Raw genomic sequence first — 14,666 nt, 5'->3', positions numbered from 1 at the left:
GATCTTCATCAGATGGCACTCATATGACTTCATGTTACACCATACATGTATGTTTTGTTCGATAAAGTTCATATTTATATACAAAAATCTCAGTTTACAATGCGAAGTTATGTTCAGTAATGTTGTAACTTGATAACATCCAGCGAATTTGCAGAGAGCCACATCAATTTACAAAAATACTCATCATAAACTTTGATAAAAGATACAAGTGTTATGCACAGAATTAAAGATATACTTCTCCTTAAAACTTGTTTTGGCTGGGGGCAGTATTGAGTAGCTTGGACAAATAAGGTGCCCAGAGTAAACTGTCTGCCACTCAGGCCCAGTTGCTAATTTATTTATTTTTTTTAACCTTTATTTAACCAGGCAAGTCAGTTAAGAACAAATTCTTATTTTCAATGTTCAATGCTAATATATGCATATTTCAATGCTAATATATGCATATTATTTGATTTGGATAGAAAACACGCTGAAGTTTCTAAAACTGTTTGAATGATGTCTGTGAGTATAACAGAACTCATATGGCAGGCAAAGACCTGAGAAAAAATCTACCCAGGAAGTAAGAAATCTGAGGTTTGTAGTTTTTCAACTCATTCCCTATCGAATGCACAGTGTCTATGGGGTCAAATTGCACTTCCTAAGGCATTCACTAGATGTCAACAGTCTTTAGAACCTTGTTTGATGCTTCCCGAGATGAAGTCGAGGGCCGGCAAACCGTGCCAATAGATCCTCCAAACACCGACTTCGAGGGCATTATCACTTTTATACAACAGGTTACCAACACATTCAAAAAATGATTTACCTATTTTCATAAAAAACGTTATTTTGATGAGTTTACTCACACTATTTCATCCTTCCACTAGTTGTAACACAAATCTAAGGTAGCTACCCAAGCCAGTTGGTTCTTTGCTCTATTGGTTAAGGCTCCCAGAGCCGCAACCCAGTTAAGTATTTTTGTTCTGTACCTACGCCAATCATTGGTTCTAAATGTTCTATTGCCATTCTGGCTTACAACATTCTTATCCCTTGCTTGCTAGCTACCTTACAGTCACGTCAAACAGTGCAGCCAGAATAAGAGTAGTAGCTGCATTTGCATTTGTTGAAGCTGTTTTCTAGTGACATTTATTTGGAGACATCCATAACAGTGAGTTAATGATTTCGCCTTGCATAGAAAATGTGCTCTCTCGTCGGGACACTGTTGTTCAGAGGAGCTAGCCAACAACACAGCTAACACAAGGCATTTTGTTTTGTTTGACCTGTTGACATTTCTTTGTATATCCATAAAAATGATGCCAGCTGATTCATGATTTCAACTTGATGAGAAAAGCTGTCTGCCTGTCTGTTTCGTCTCGACTCCCAAAACGTTAATTACTATGGGACAGCTGGAGATCGAATTTCAATATTGAAACCATGTTGCAACTGTCGGAGAGACAGACAGCAAGGTTTATACAAATCTCCGCTGTTGAAAACCAAATGCCACTCTAAAGGAAATGTGAGATAATGTGGAGATCAATGTGGAGATAAAAAAAATTAATTGCCTGGCTGGGCTAATGAGGCAGTGGATTGTGCAGTGAGATGGAACAGAGTAAATAGGCATTTCAATGTCCTAGCTTTAGTCGGTGGTAACTTGTGGAATAGAGACCGGCTGGAATGTGGTTTTAACCAATTAGAATCCAGTATTAGACCCACCCATTGTATAACATGCACTATCTCATCGCTTATTCAAATTGTTCTACCTGTATTTGAATCTCAACACCTATATTTTCACGGTTACTTTATAGATAACCTCAGAATGTCTTCTCATAGTATTATTATGTAGTGGGTATTAAGGTTATACCTAGGTACGTACAAAACAGGTTGTACAGTATCTTAGGTTTCAACATGCTATTGTATTCACTCTGTCTAGGAATTCACTCAGTAAGTAGTTCTAGGTTATGTTGTCATGTTCCTCCTATAAGAAACGACACGCCTTCACGGTGGAAATGACCACCCTGAACTTGGTCTACATCACGTAACCAGATGCAATCTTACATTACGTGAAAAATGAGTCTTTATCAACAGAGTACAGGAAGTTTGGAAAATCTCAAATCCTCGTCCTTATTATCGGCAATGGTCATGTTACAAAAACCTACATGTGTGTTTGTAGTCGGGAACCCATAAACATTCCCTTTAAGACACAGATTAGAAGGGAGTCAATGTGTTCCTGTTGGTCGTAATGGATCTTAATGGCAGTTGGAGGGTTGTTTCAAAGCGTCACGTGAGCCTGGCATTGAGTGCTTTATGGGTTGAAGGGGCTTGCAACATGAGGACCATGCCTTGCATTGACTTCCTCCCCATGGCTGGAACCTCATTGTGTGTCTTAATTTGGGGCTCCCTACTAAAGGCTAAAGCAGATGGTGTGTGTGTGTGTGTGTGTGTGTGTGTGTGTGTGTGTGTGTGTGTGTGTGTGTGTGTGTGTGTGTGTGTGTGTGTGTGTGTGTGTGTGTGTGTGTGTGTGTGTGTGTGTGTGTGTGTGTGTGTGTGTGTGTGTGACAGACAGACAGACAGACAGACAGACAGGTGTAGGCAAAAGCAGACCATGTTTTCCTGTTTCCATGGTCAATAAAATAGAGTTGTGACCTGTGGATTAACTAGTCCTACAGTAAACCCTGGGAGTAAAGAGCAGGAGGCCTGGGTCGGCGTGACTCCCCCCCTTGTCCTCTCTGGTTTCTGGGGGAAAGCCTGGCAAATGGCTCCCTGGGGTCTGGGGCACCCTGGTTCTCATGTTTCCCCGCTAAGATTAGACACTTCATTTTGATGTTGCTGCTGACTCTACTGACCTAATGGGGGATCTGGTAGTTGCACTGTACTCAGGTTTCCCTATAGCAGATGAGTAGTGTGTGTGTGTGTGTGTGTGTGTCTGTCCTGAGCTTCTGGGGCTTGGAGGAGACAGGCGGCTGCTAATGACCTACACACACATACTGTAGCTACAGTAACACTGACACTAAGACTGTTGTACATTATACAGCTGTTCCTCATTTGTATGTCGTCATGCATTAGCTCAGATAATATTTTGTCCTCCATTTTGATCTTTAGATGCCAATTTACAGAAGCTGTTTGCTTACTGTTTCAGTGTATTGTTTTGGTCTGCATCCTAGTAGCTCTACAGTCACACCTTCAGCAGTGCAATGGGAACATCTACTCTGTGGTGGAAACAGTGGGCCAGACAACTGATTATGTGTGCCTCACACTGGGACTTGTTGAATAGGTGTCCACTTCCAGTAATATGGGTAGGAGGTGTTACAGTTTCAGTTTGACTTTGATTATGTTTTAAGATGGCACTGACCTCAACTATGTACACAGCACATGTTTAATGTCTGTGAACTCCTTGCCAACTGTTGATACAATAACACATTGAAGTGCTTTTTTAGGCCGTGTCCATGTTATGTTATTCTCATATGTCACTTTGAGACTCAGGCAGGGATATAAACTATACTGTGTACCTAATGTATCGGGAAATGGTTGCCCAGGAGACCATTGCCAAGAAAAACACTTATTGTTTCAGTGCAATAACAGTCGCACACACACACACACACACACACACACACACACACACACACACACACACACACACACACACACACACACACACACACACACACACACACACATTGTGTATGGTGATCTGTGCCCAGACTTCTGCTCAGATTCGAAGTGTGTTCTCACAACACAATGGGCATTTTTCTACACACTCACGTGTGTGTCCCTAACATGCTGAAGTCTAGCCCTCCTCCACTCCTCCCCCTCTTTCCTTTCTCAGCCAATCAGAGATAGAGGGTATTTGGAAGTGTAATGTGACACTGAGGCCTAGGCTTAATAGGGGCCAGGGCTGTGTCACACACACACACACACACACACACACACACACACACACACAGAGAGACCAGGAGGAGGTGGCAGTATGTACTGGGATGCTGTTGAGGATTAGCCAGAGCGGCGGCAGGCTGTGTGTGTTACGGACAGGACTACACTCTACCTCCAACACACTGCATACTTTAGCCTAGGGACCCACAGCAGAGACTAGTGACTCTAGGGACTAGGGGCCGTGTGAGGATCTAGGGATCCATCTGTGTTGTGACTGAGGAGACTGGATGATGCAGTGTGTGCTCTCCCTTCTCTCACTTCAGCTCAGTGCCGGATCCCCATGCAGCTGTGAAGTTGGCCCCAAAGGGTCCAAGAAGAAGAAATCCAAGAACCTGTAAGTAACCAAACAACCTTTGATTGACTGTTTCCTGTCTTTGGTTCTTCTTTTCTCTGTAGTTGAAAATGAGGAATGTCTTTGTGTGGTCAATGGGAAATCTCATGTCATGTGTTCTAGCAATGCAGATATTTGATCAAACTAGCATTAATAATGTTGCTTTATGGAGTTTCCCTATTTGACGTTAGCAGGATACCTGAACATGGTTGAATAAGAGAATGTCCCAAAGATTGGGGACCCTGAATTAAACTCTGAATACAATTTTGAAATAGTTGTAGTTCTATTAACCTTTATAAGCCAAAGACAAAGTAGTGTGGTGTAACCCACATTTTTTCCTTATACGTGGATTCCCCTGCTGTATACAGTACAGTGTCACCTCACATTAATGCCATTATCCTTAATGCTATTGCCTCATGGCTATCAGACACAGCTCAAGCCACAAGCCCAGGTGTGCCATCCACTCTACCATAGACTGTTAAAGCAGGTGTCAGATCCACTGTTGAATGCTAATGTTTTGAATAAGCCTATGAGGGTATGTTAAGAGGTGTGTGGTCATTGAGACAGTGAATGGCTATTGAGTCTGATTCAGCAGATTGGCGGATTGGGAGTCTTAACCAAAAGAAATCCCTGGTCTGAAGGGATTGTGAATGCATTGCACCATGGAGTGGAGAGGGAAAATGAACTTCATCAATGGCAGATGATATCCATTCACTTCCTGAGGTGTTAGATGGTGTGTGCGTGAGTGTGTCAAATGTGCATATTGTGAAATTAGCGCGCGCGCGTGTGTGTGTGTGTGTGTGTGTGTGTGTGTGTGTGTGGTGTCCAATTAGTGTTTTGTGAAATGTGTGTGTGTGTTGTAGACCTGGATTCATATACTACAGTATTTCAAATATCTCAATTACTTTCACATACATTTGAAGTATTTTTTTTTTTATATATTTTTTATTTATTTGTTATTTTACCAGGTAAGTTGACTGAGAACACGTTCTCATTTGCAGCAACGACCTGGGGAATAGTTACAGGGGAGAGGAGGGGGATGAATGAGCCAATTGTAAACTGGGGATTATTAGGTGACCATGATGGTTTGAGGGCCAGATTGGGAATTTAGCATTCAGATATATTTGATTGTATTTTGAAATACATTTGGGAAGTATTTGAAAATACTCAAATACACATAGTCAAATACACTCCAATGCATTTAACACATATATTTGAAAATAGTATTTGAAACAATGTAGAACTTCAATTAAATGCTGAGTCTCAAATAGCTGTCTGTCCCTTTAAATTCAGCAAATAAATGTCTGTTTCTAATAAACACAATAGGTCTAAATGAATTGTTTGTGTGGTTACCATGAATTGTTTAATGTTTAATTTGTTCCGTTAAATAATTCAGTAATACATATTTTTTTTATAGCTATCATCTGTTTTTATCGCCAGTAAGAAACTGCTGGCCGTTCAGAACATATAACATGTACACAAACATGCATACTGATGCCACACACTCACAAACACATACACTTTCACACTCACCACATGCGCTGCTGCTAGTCACTTTACCCCTACCTATATGTACAGTACATAAACTCAGCCAAAAAAGAAACATCCATTTTACAGGACCCTGTTCAAAGATAATTCGTTAAATTACAAATAACTTCACAGATCTTCATTGTAAAAGGATTAAACACTGTTTCCCATGCAATGAACATGCACCTGTGGAACGGTCGTTAAGAGACCAACAGATTACAGACGGTAGGCAATTAAGGTCACAGTTATGAAAATTTAGAGGCCTTTCTACTGACTTTGAAAAACACCAAAAGAAAGATGCCCAGGGTCCCTGCTCATCTGTGTGAATGTGCCTTAGGCATGCTGCAAGGAGGCATGAGGACTGCAGATGTGGCAAGGGCAATAAATTGCCATGTTTGTACTGTGAGACGCCTAAGACAGCGCTAAAGGGAGACAGGACGGACAGCTGATCGTCCTCGCAGTGGCAGACCACGTGTAACGACACCTGCACAGGATCGGTACATCTGAACATCACACCTGCGGGACAGGTACAGGATGGCAACAACAACTGCCCGAGTTACACCAGGAACGCACAATCCCTCCATCAGTGCTCAGACTGTCCGCAATAGGCTGAGAGAGCCTGTACTGAGGGTTTTTAGGCCTGTTGTAAGACAGGTCCTCACAAGACATCACAGGCAACAACATCGCCATGCCAGACAGGACTGGCAAAAAGTGCTTTTTACTGACGAGTCGCGGTTTTGTCTCGCCAGGGGTGATTGTCAGATTTGCGTTTATCGTCGAAGGAATGAGTGTTACACCGAGGCCTGTACTCTGGAGCGGGATCAATTTGGAGGTGGAGGGTCCGTCATGGTCTGGGGCAGTGTGTCACAGCATCATTGGACTGAGCTTGTTGTAATTGCATTCAATCTCAACGCTGTGCGTTACAGGGAAGACATCCTCCTCCCTCATGTGGTACCCTTCCTGCAGGCTCATCCTGACACGACCCTCCAACATAACAATGCCATCAGCCATACTGCTCGTTCTATGCGTGAATTCCTGCAAGACAGGAATGTCAGTGTTCTGCCATGGCCAGCGAAGGGCCCGGATCTCAATCCCATTGAGCACGTCTGGGACCTGTTGGATCGGAGGGTGAGGGCTAGGGCCATTCCCCTCAGAAATGTCCGGGAACTTGCAATCCCAGAACAACAGCAAAGGACCTTGTGAAGATGCTGGAGGAAGCAGGTACAAAAGTATCTATATCCACAGTAAAAACGAGTCCTATATCGACATGACCTGAAAAGGCCGCTCAGCAAAGATGAAGCCACTGCTCCAAAACAGCCACAAAAAAGCCAGACTACAGTTTTCAACTGCACATGGGGACAAAGATCGTACTTTTTGGAGAAATGTCATCTGGTCTGATGAAACAAAAATAGAACTGTTTGGCCATAATGACCATTGTTATGTTTGGAGGAAATAGGGGGAGGCTTGCAAGCCGAAGAACACCATCTCAACCGTGAAACACGGGGGTTGCAGCATCATGTTGAGGGGGAGCTTTGCTGCATGAGGGACTGTTGCACTTCACAAAATAGATGGCGTCATGAGAGAGGAAAATTATGCGGAAATATTGAAGCAACATTTTAAGACATCAGTCAGATCAATCCAAATGGACAATGATCGCAAGCACACTTCCAAGGTTGTGGCAAAATGGCTTAAGGACAACAAAGTCAAGGTACTGGAGTGGCCATCACAAAGCCCTGACCTCAATCCTATAGAAAATTTGTGGGCAGAACTGAAAAAGCGTGTGGGAGCAAGGAGGCCTACAAACCTGACTCAGTTGCACCAGCTCTGTCAGGAGGAATGGGCCAAAATTCACCCAACATATTGTGGGAAGGTTGTGGAAGTCTACCCGAAACATTTGACTCAAGTTAAACAATTTAAAGGCAATGCTACCAAATGCTAATTGAGTGTATGTAAACGTCTGACCCACTGGGAATGTGATGAAAGAAATAAACGCTGAAATAAATAATTGTCTCTACTATTATTCTGACATTTCACATTCTTAAAATAAAGTGGTGATCCTAACTGACTTAAGACAGGGAATCTTTACTAGGATTAAATGTCAGGAGGTGTGATAAACTGAGTTTAAATGTATCTGGCTAAGGTGTATGTAAACTTACGACTTCAACTGCATGCAAATAGTCAAATAAAAGTACTTGTTTTTGGCTGTGTATTTGAAATACCAGATACAGTATCTGAACCCAGGTCTGGTTTGGTGAAGGAGGGGATTCCTTCGACGTTGTAGCCTCAGTGATTATACGGCTGTTGATTGAGCCTTCTTCACACTATTTCATGAAGATGATCGGAGAATTCGCAGCCAGGGGACAATACCCTCTTAATATATGCTCATCCTGATAGCTGATAGCTATTCAGAAAATCAACAAATGATGAACATTTGAATCAGAAGCATCAACAGCCACATTTTAAGCATAATCATTAAGTTAATACAATGATATATATATATATATATATTAATATAAGATAAAGGTGTGTATACAGTGTATGTACAGTGCCTTGCGAAAGTATTCGGCCCCCTTGAACTTTGCGACCTTTTGCCACATTTCAGGCTTCAAACATAAAGATATAAAACTGTATTTTTTTGTGAAGAATCAACAACAAGTGGGACACAATCATGAAGTGGAACGACATTTATTGGATATTTAAAACTTTTTTAACAAATCAAAAACTGAAAAATTGGGCGTGCAAAATTATTCAGCCCCCTTAAGTTAATACTTTGTAGCGCCACTTTTTGCTGCGATTACAGCTGTAAGTCGCTTGGGGTATGTCTCTATCAGTTTTGCACATCGAGAGACTGACATTTTTTCCCATTCCTCCTTGCAAAACAGCTCGAGCTCAGTGAGGTTGGATGGAGAGCATTTGTGAACAGCAGTTTTCAGTTCTTTCCACAGATTCTCGATTGGATTCAGGTCTGGACTTTGACTTGGCCATTCTAACACCTGGATATGTTTATTTTTGAACCATTCCATTGTAGATTTTGCTTTATGTTTTGGATCATTGTCTTGTTGGAAGACAAATCTCCGTCCCAGTCTCAGGTCTTTTGCAGACTCCATCCATCCATCTGACCAGAGCACCTTCTTCCACATGTTTGGTGTGTCTCCCAGGTGGCTTGTGGCAAACTTTAAACAACACTTTTTATGGATATCTTTAAGAAATGGCTTTCTTCTTGCCACTCTTCCATAAAGGCCAGATTTGTGCAATATACGACTGATTGTTGTCCTATGGACAGAGTCTCCCACCTCAGCTGTAGATCTCTGCAGTTCATCCAGAGTGATCATGGGCCTCTTGGCTGCATCTCTGATCAGTCTTCTCCTTGTATGAGCTGAAAGTTTAGAGGGACGGCCAGGTCTTGGTAGATTTGCAGTGGTCTGATACTCCTTCCATTTCAATATTATCGCTTGCACAGTGCTCCTCGGGATGTTTAAAGCTTGGAAAATCTTTTTGTATCCAAATCCGGCTTTAAACTTCTTCACAACAGTATCTCGAACCTGCCTGGTGTGTTCCTTGTTCTTCATGATGCTCTCTGCGCTTTTAACGGACCTCTGAGACTATCACAGTGCAGGTGCATTTATACGGAGACTTGATTACACACAGGTGGATTGTATTTATCATCATTAGTCATTTAGGTCAACATTGGATCATTCAGAGATCCTCACTGAACTTCTGGAGAGAGTTTTCTGCACTGAAAGTAAAGGGGCTGAATAATTTTGCACGCCCAATTTTTCAGTTTTTGATTTGTTAAAAAAGTTTGAAATATCCAATAAATGTCGTTCCACTTCATGATTGTGTCCCACTTGTTGTTGATTCTTCACAAAAAAATACAGTTTTATATCTTTATGTTTGAAGCCTGAAATGTGGCAAAAGGTCGCAAAGTTCAAGGGGGCCGAATACTTTCGCAAGGCACTGTATGTATATATATATATATATATATATCTACTGTAGTTATATATATATATATATATATATATATATATATATATATATACACACACATATATACACACACCTTTATCTGAATGTAAACTCTTTGTCAAGTAGTGGCTCATACCATTAGCATGTAAAGTTATATATATATATATATATATATGTATATAACTTTACATGCTAATGATATTAGCCACCACATTCAGATAATGGTGACACCCCTAGGCCATGAGATGGTTCACCTGTCATGAACCACTCCCCCCTCACAATGGTATCACCCGCCACTGTTTGATTGCCCCAGGATAGTATGTTTATACAGCTGAGGGTCTGATGTGCAGGTGTTGAGAGGCATGAACCACACCTCCTATGAGCGAGTGAGTAAGCGAGACTGTGACACTAAGGTGTCTGTTCACAAGTCGTTAAACTCTTCCTCCAGTCTCCTTTTAACCTCATTTAATCTAATTTACTCAACAAAAGGCACATCTCAATAGGTGATCTAGGTCCTTTCCTATTTTGTTCCCCTATTGCTCCTCTATTGTTCCTCAAGAAATGACATCACATTTGACCATCAGACCAACCTTGAATGCCTTTAAGTATTCAGTTGTATCTAAAAAACACTACTTTGCACACATTTTTTTTTTTTACCCTTTAGTATGTGTACTTTACTATATTTATACTTTGGATATCACTTTTCAACAGAAACATTTAAAAAATCACTGGACTAAGTCTTTAAGTGTGACTCAGTCAGTACATGTTGAGTGGACATCTGTTGCTATCTACTCTAATAGGGTTTTCCCATAAGCAGTTTTCTGTCTAGCCTCAAATGAGCCAAACATGACTGACCTAACTCCAATATGTGTCTGCAATACCTACACCTACTTAACACTCACTAATCAACCAATCTTCATACTCTGATGAGGACACATAACCAGAAGCCCTATGACTAGCATAGACACACACACACACACACACACACACACACACACACACACACACACACACACACACACACACACACACACACACACACACACACACACACACACACACACACACACACACACACACACACACAGCGAGAGCTCTAACATCAAATATCTTGTAGCTAACTGCTCATCCCATCTCCCCAGTGATACAATACCTCTGAATGCTATCTCAGGAGTCTGACCCTCTCTCCGGCTTGAAACCGCAGCCTATTCACTGTGAGAAGGAGCTCCGGGGAAATGAAATGTGACACACCAGATGTGGGGAATAATCATGTATGCAACCACTTACACCATCAAGCATATGTGGGTTACAGTGCAGCCGGTTAGAGGAATGTAGCTGTAAGTTGTTGCTTTTGAGTCATTTCACAAAAGCATGAGTAGGGAGGATAAAAACTGGGAATTGACGTGTAGAAGGGTTGGATTACAATGGAATTGTTTGGATAGGGAAGTGTTTTCTTGAGGGTATTTGCATTTATATATCTGACATGTATACAGTTAGTGGTGTCAGAGGTGTCAGAGGAAGGCCCTAAAAATAGTCAAAGACCCCAGCCTCCCCAGTCATAGACCGTTCTATCTACTACAGCATGGCAGGCGGTACCGGAGCGCCAAGTCTAGGATCAAAAGGCTTCTCAACAGTTTTTACCTTTTTTTTACCTTTTTACCAATAAGACTCCTGAACAAGTCATCAAAAGCTACTCGGACTATTTACATTGGGTACCCCCCAACCCGTCTTTTATGCTGCTGCTACTTTCTGTTTATCATATATGCATAGTCACTTTAACTATACATTCATGTACATACTACCTCAATTAGCCCGACTAACCGGTGCCGGTATATAGCCTCGCTACTGTATATAGGCTCTCTACTGTATATAGGCTCTCTACTGTATATAGGCTCGCTACTGTATATAGCCGAGCTACTGTACATAGGCTCGCTACTGTATATAGCCAAGCTACTGTATACAGGCTCGCTACTGTATATAGCCTCGCTACTGTATATAGCCTCGCTACTGTATATAGGCTCGCTACTGTATATAGCCTCGCTACTGTATATAGCCTCGCTACTGTATATAGGCTCGCTACCGTATATAGCCTCGCTACTGTATATAGCCTCGCTACTGTATATAGCCTCGCTACTGTATATAGGCTCGCTACTGTATATAGGCTCGCTACTGTATATAGCCTCGCTACTGTTATTATTGACTGTCTTTTTACCGTTTTTTTTATTCCCTTATCTATTGTTCACCTAATACCTATTTTTTACTTAAAAATGGCACTGTTGGTTAGGGCCTGTAAGTAAGCAGTTCACTGTAAGGTCTACACCTGTTGTATTCAGCGCACGTGGCAAACAAACTTTGATTTGATTTAGTGCAGTGGTTCACAAACTTAATCCTCGGGGCCCCAAGAGGTGCACGTGTAGTTTTTTTCCCTAGCACTACACAGCTGATTCAAATGATCAACGCTTGACGATTAGTTGAATCAGCTGTGTAGTGCTAGCGCAAAAAATCGAAACCCTGAAACCCTGAGTTAGTGTGTGTGCTACATATACAACTTTGACTAAGCACTTGCTCTAGATGAAGTTGCAATGTACTTGATTCAAACCTGTGACCATCTGTTAAGTTACTCAACTATGTAGCTGTAAACCGAACCGGTCTCTTGTCCTACTTCCCCGAATGACCTCTTCCTCTTCTTACCTCCTTCTTCTTTGAACCTCTTCACTCTCTCCATTGTTTTACTTTACCGGGAGACTGAGTTCTGTCTGAAACTTGAATCCTTGTCTTTGTAAATCACGCTCCTCCTTTCTCCCGGTCTCTTTCTTTCATTCCTCCCCCTCTTCCTTGGTGAATACCTCTCACCCATCCCTCTGGGCCTCTGTGCGTGTCTTGAACCTTCCCAGACTTTATCTGCTAGTAGTGATCTTACATTACCTCCTACTAGTCCCCAATGTCTGTACACTATGCACCCTTCAGTCTTCTCCGAGGCCCCCCATACATATGTAGGAGGCCAGGATATGAAGATGTAGACACATTCCTGTGGCCTAAAGCCCTACGTTTAACACACGTCTACACTTACGTTCATAGGGAGGAAAGCAACATATGAGAAAAGAATGCAATATGGGCTTAATGCGAATGCAACTGGTTGTTTTGCAAAAATGGTGCATTGATGTTACTGGACATGTTTGAGTTGTGCGTTCTTATCTCACGGTCAGAAATTGGCCTGACCTGCATAGGATTAAACCAATAGCTCCTTGTGGAAAGGAAAACAATTGCGACAATGTTTACTGGTATTTAATAATCTGCTATCCAATACTATAATGGGTATTAAGGTTGAACTGCTAATTGCCTACGTATTAATTGAATGATCCTGGATCAGGGCTAACTGGTGGCTGTGGCATAACCTTACAAAACTGCTGTTTGGTTTGAGGTGGTTGTGTAGCTGGTGCCGGTTGATCGAGAATGCTGGTCAGTAGTAGACCTTAAACCCCAATATGCTGTCATTACTCACATTTTTGGAGGAAACTCATTGCAATTAATATTTATGAGGACAGCTACTTAAAGTGATTTTCTAGTCATTACTCAAACCGAACTATGCCCATCCCACCCCACCCATCCAGAAACCCCGTTAGGTCAGGACAGGACAACGCCCTAGGGGGGGACCCTGTTAAGCCCCAATGAAAGAGAGCAGTGTCTGGTCATTGAGTCAATCTACTTCATACCCCCACTGTGAAGCCTGATTCCATTGTGAAGCGCTAACTGGCTTCACAATGATAATGTTGACAGTCTGAGCTAACCGGTCAAAGAGAGCTAGCTATTTTGGCTTACAGATGTAGATTCATAATTTCAGCCAGTTTGCTACAACAGGAAAATAATCCTGCAACAACAGGAATTGTGAATTATTATTTGGATTATAATTAGTTAACTTTTTTTGTTGGGATTGATCCAATTTTTGTTAGGGCAAATCAAGTCTGACATTTTAAAATGGAAATTACACATTTTAGAAGCCTTTTTAAACCTTGAGTAAATACACTACAAGTTTGCATTTCTGTGCAGGAAAATTCTTAGCAACAAAATAGTGCCACCTGGTTTTCAGGTAGCCTATAGCGAGAGTCTATTGCAGCCGAACTGTTGTCGAAATGTTGTCAATGTTGGTGCAGAGTTTCGGAGCTTCTGGCAGGTGTCTGCAGTGCAGATTTGATTGAATTCCAGGTGGAGTTTGTAAGAGGAAACAGACGTTTTATCCCTTTATCCAGACAAGCTACTAGACTGGCCTCCCTCCCTCTCCTCCTATCCCTACCCATGCTTGTCTGCATGTAGCACAGCTGCTTCCCTGGGCAGTCCATATCCGCTCTGATCCCCTCTCATTGTTCATTGTCACCTGTGCTACAGGGGCCAGATGTTAGAGCTTCCCCAAGGCAACGATCCCGATACACATACTGTATCTCCCCCAGCACTGACAGACATCCGGGCGGGCAACTCACACACACACATACCAACATGCACGTACTGTAGCCAGGCACACATATGCACGCACGCACATACACACACACACACACACACACACACACACACACACACACACACACACACACACACACACACACACACACACACACACACACACACACACACACACACACACACACACACACACACACCCCAGACGAAAGGATAACATTACCCCAGACGTGGTAGAATAATATCCACCTGTTGTTTTGCTACATGACAGGAAAGATGAAATGTGATGAATGTATTTGGGATTTTCTACTAGTTGTGATAGTGATTATAGTTGTCATATAGTTGAAGTAGTAGTCATAGCTCTACAAGGTTAGGTCAATAGAAGTTATTGCAGCAGTTGTAATTGTCTAGTTTTAGGGTTCACTACTTGTTGTTGCAGAAGTAATAACAGGTGTAGATGTAACAGCACAAGCCAGTAACAGTAATT

General features: G+C 42.0%; 1 protein-coding gene across 4 annotated transcripts in view; it reads left to right on the top strand.

The window, feature by feature from the left end:
* LOC110509811 (regulator of G protein signaling 3) overlaps window positions 1–14,666 on the top strand; it is a 237,253-nt gene that overhangs the window by 208,031 nt on the left and 14,556 nt on the right. For all 4 annotated transcript variants that reach the window (XM_036968257.2, XM_036968259.2, XM_036968258.2 and 1 more), the window contains one exon: window positions 4,167–4,237. In XM_036968257.2, coding sequence (XP_036824152.2) covers window positions 4,167–4,237 — 71 coding nt within the window. The remainder of the gene's footprint in view (window positions 1–4,166; window positions 4,238–14,666) is intronic.

This window comes from Oncorhynchus mykiss, chromosome 29, assembly GCF_057628025.1.
Source record: "Oncorhynchus mykiss isolate SJ-2025 chromosome 29, ASM5762802v1, whole genome shotgun sequence".
Taxonomy (NCBI): domain Eukaryota; kingdom Metazoa; phylum Chordata; class Actinopteri; order Salmoniformes; family Salmonidae; genus Oncorhynchus; species Oncorhynchus mykiss.
Note: the sequence above shows the minus strand (reverse complement) of the source record. Positions and strands in the feature narration are given on the sequence as shown.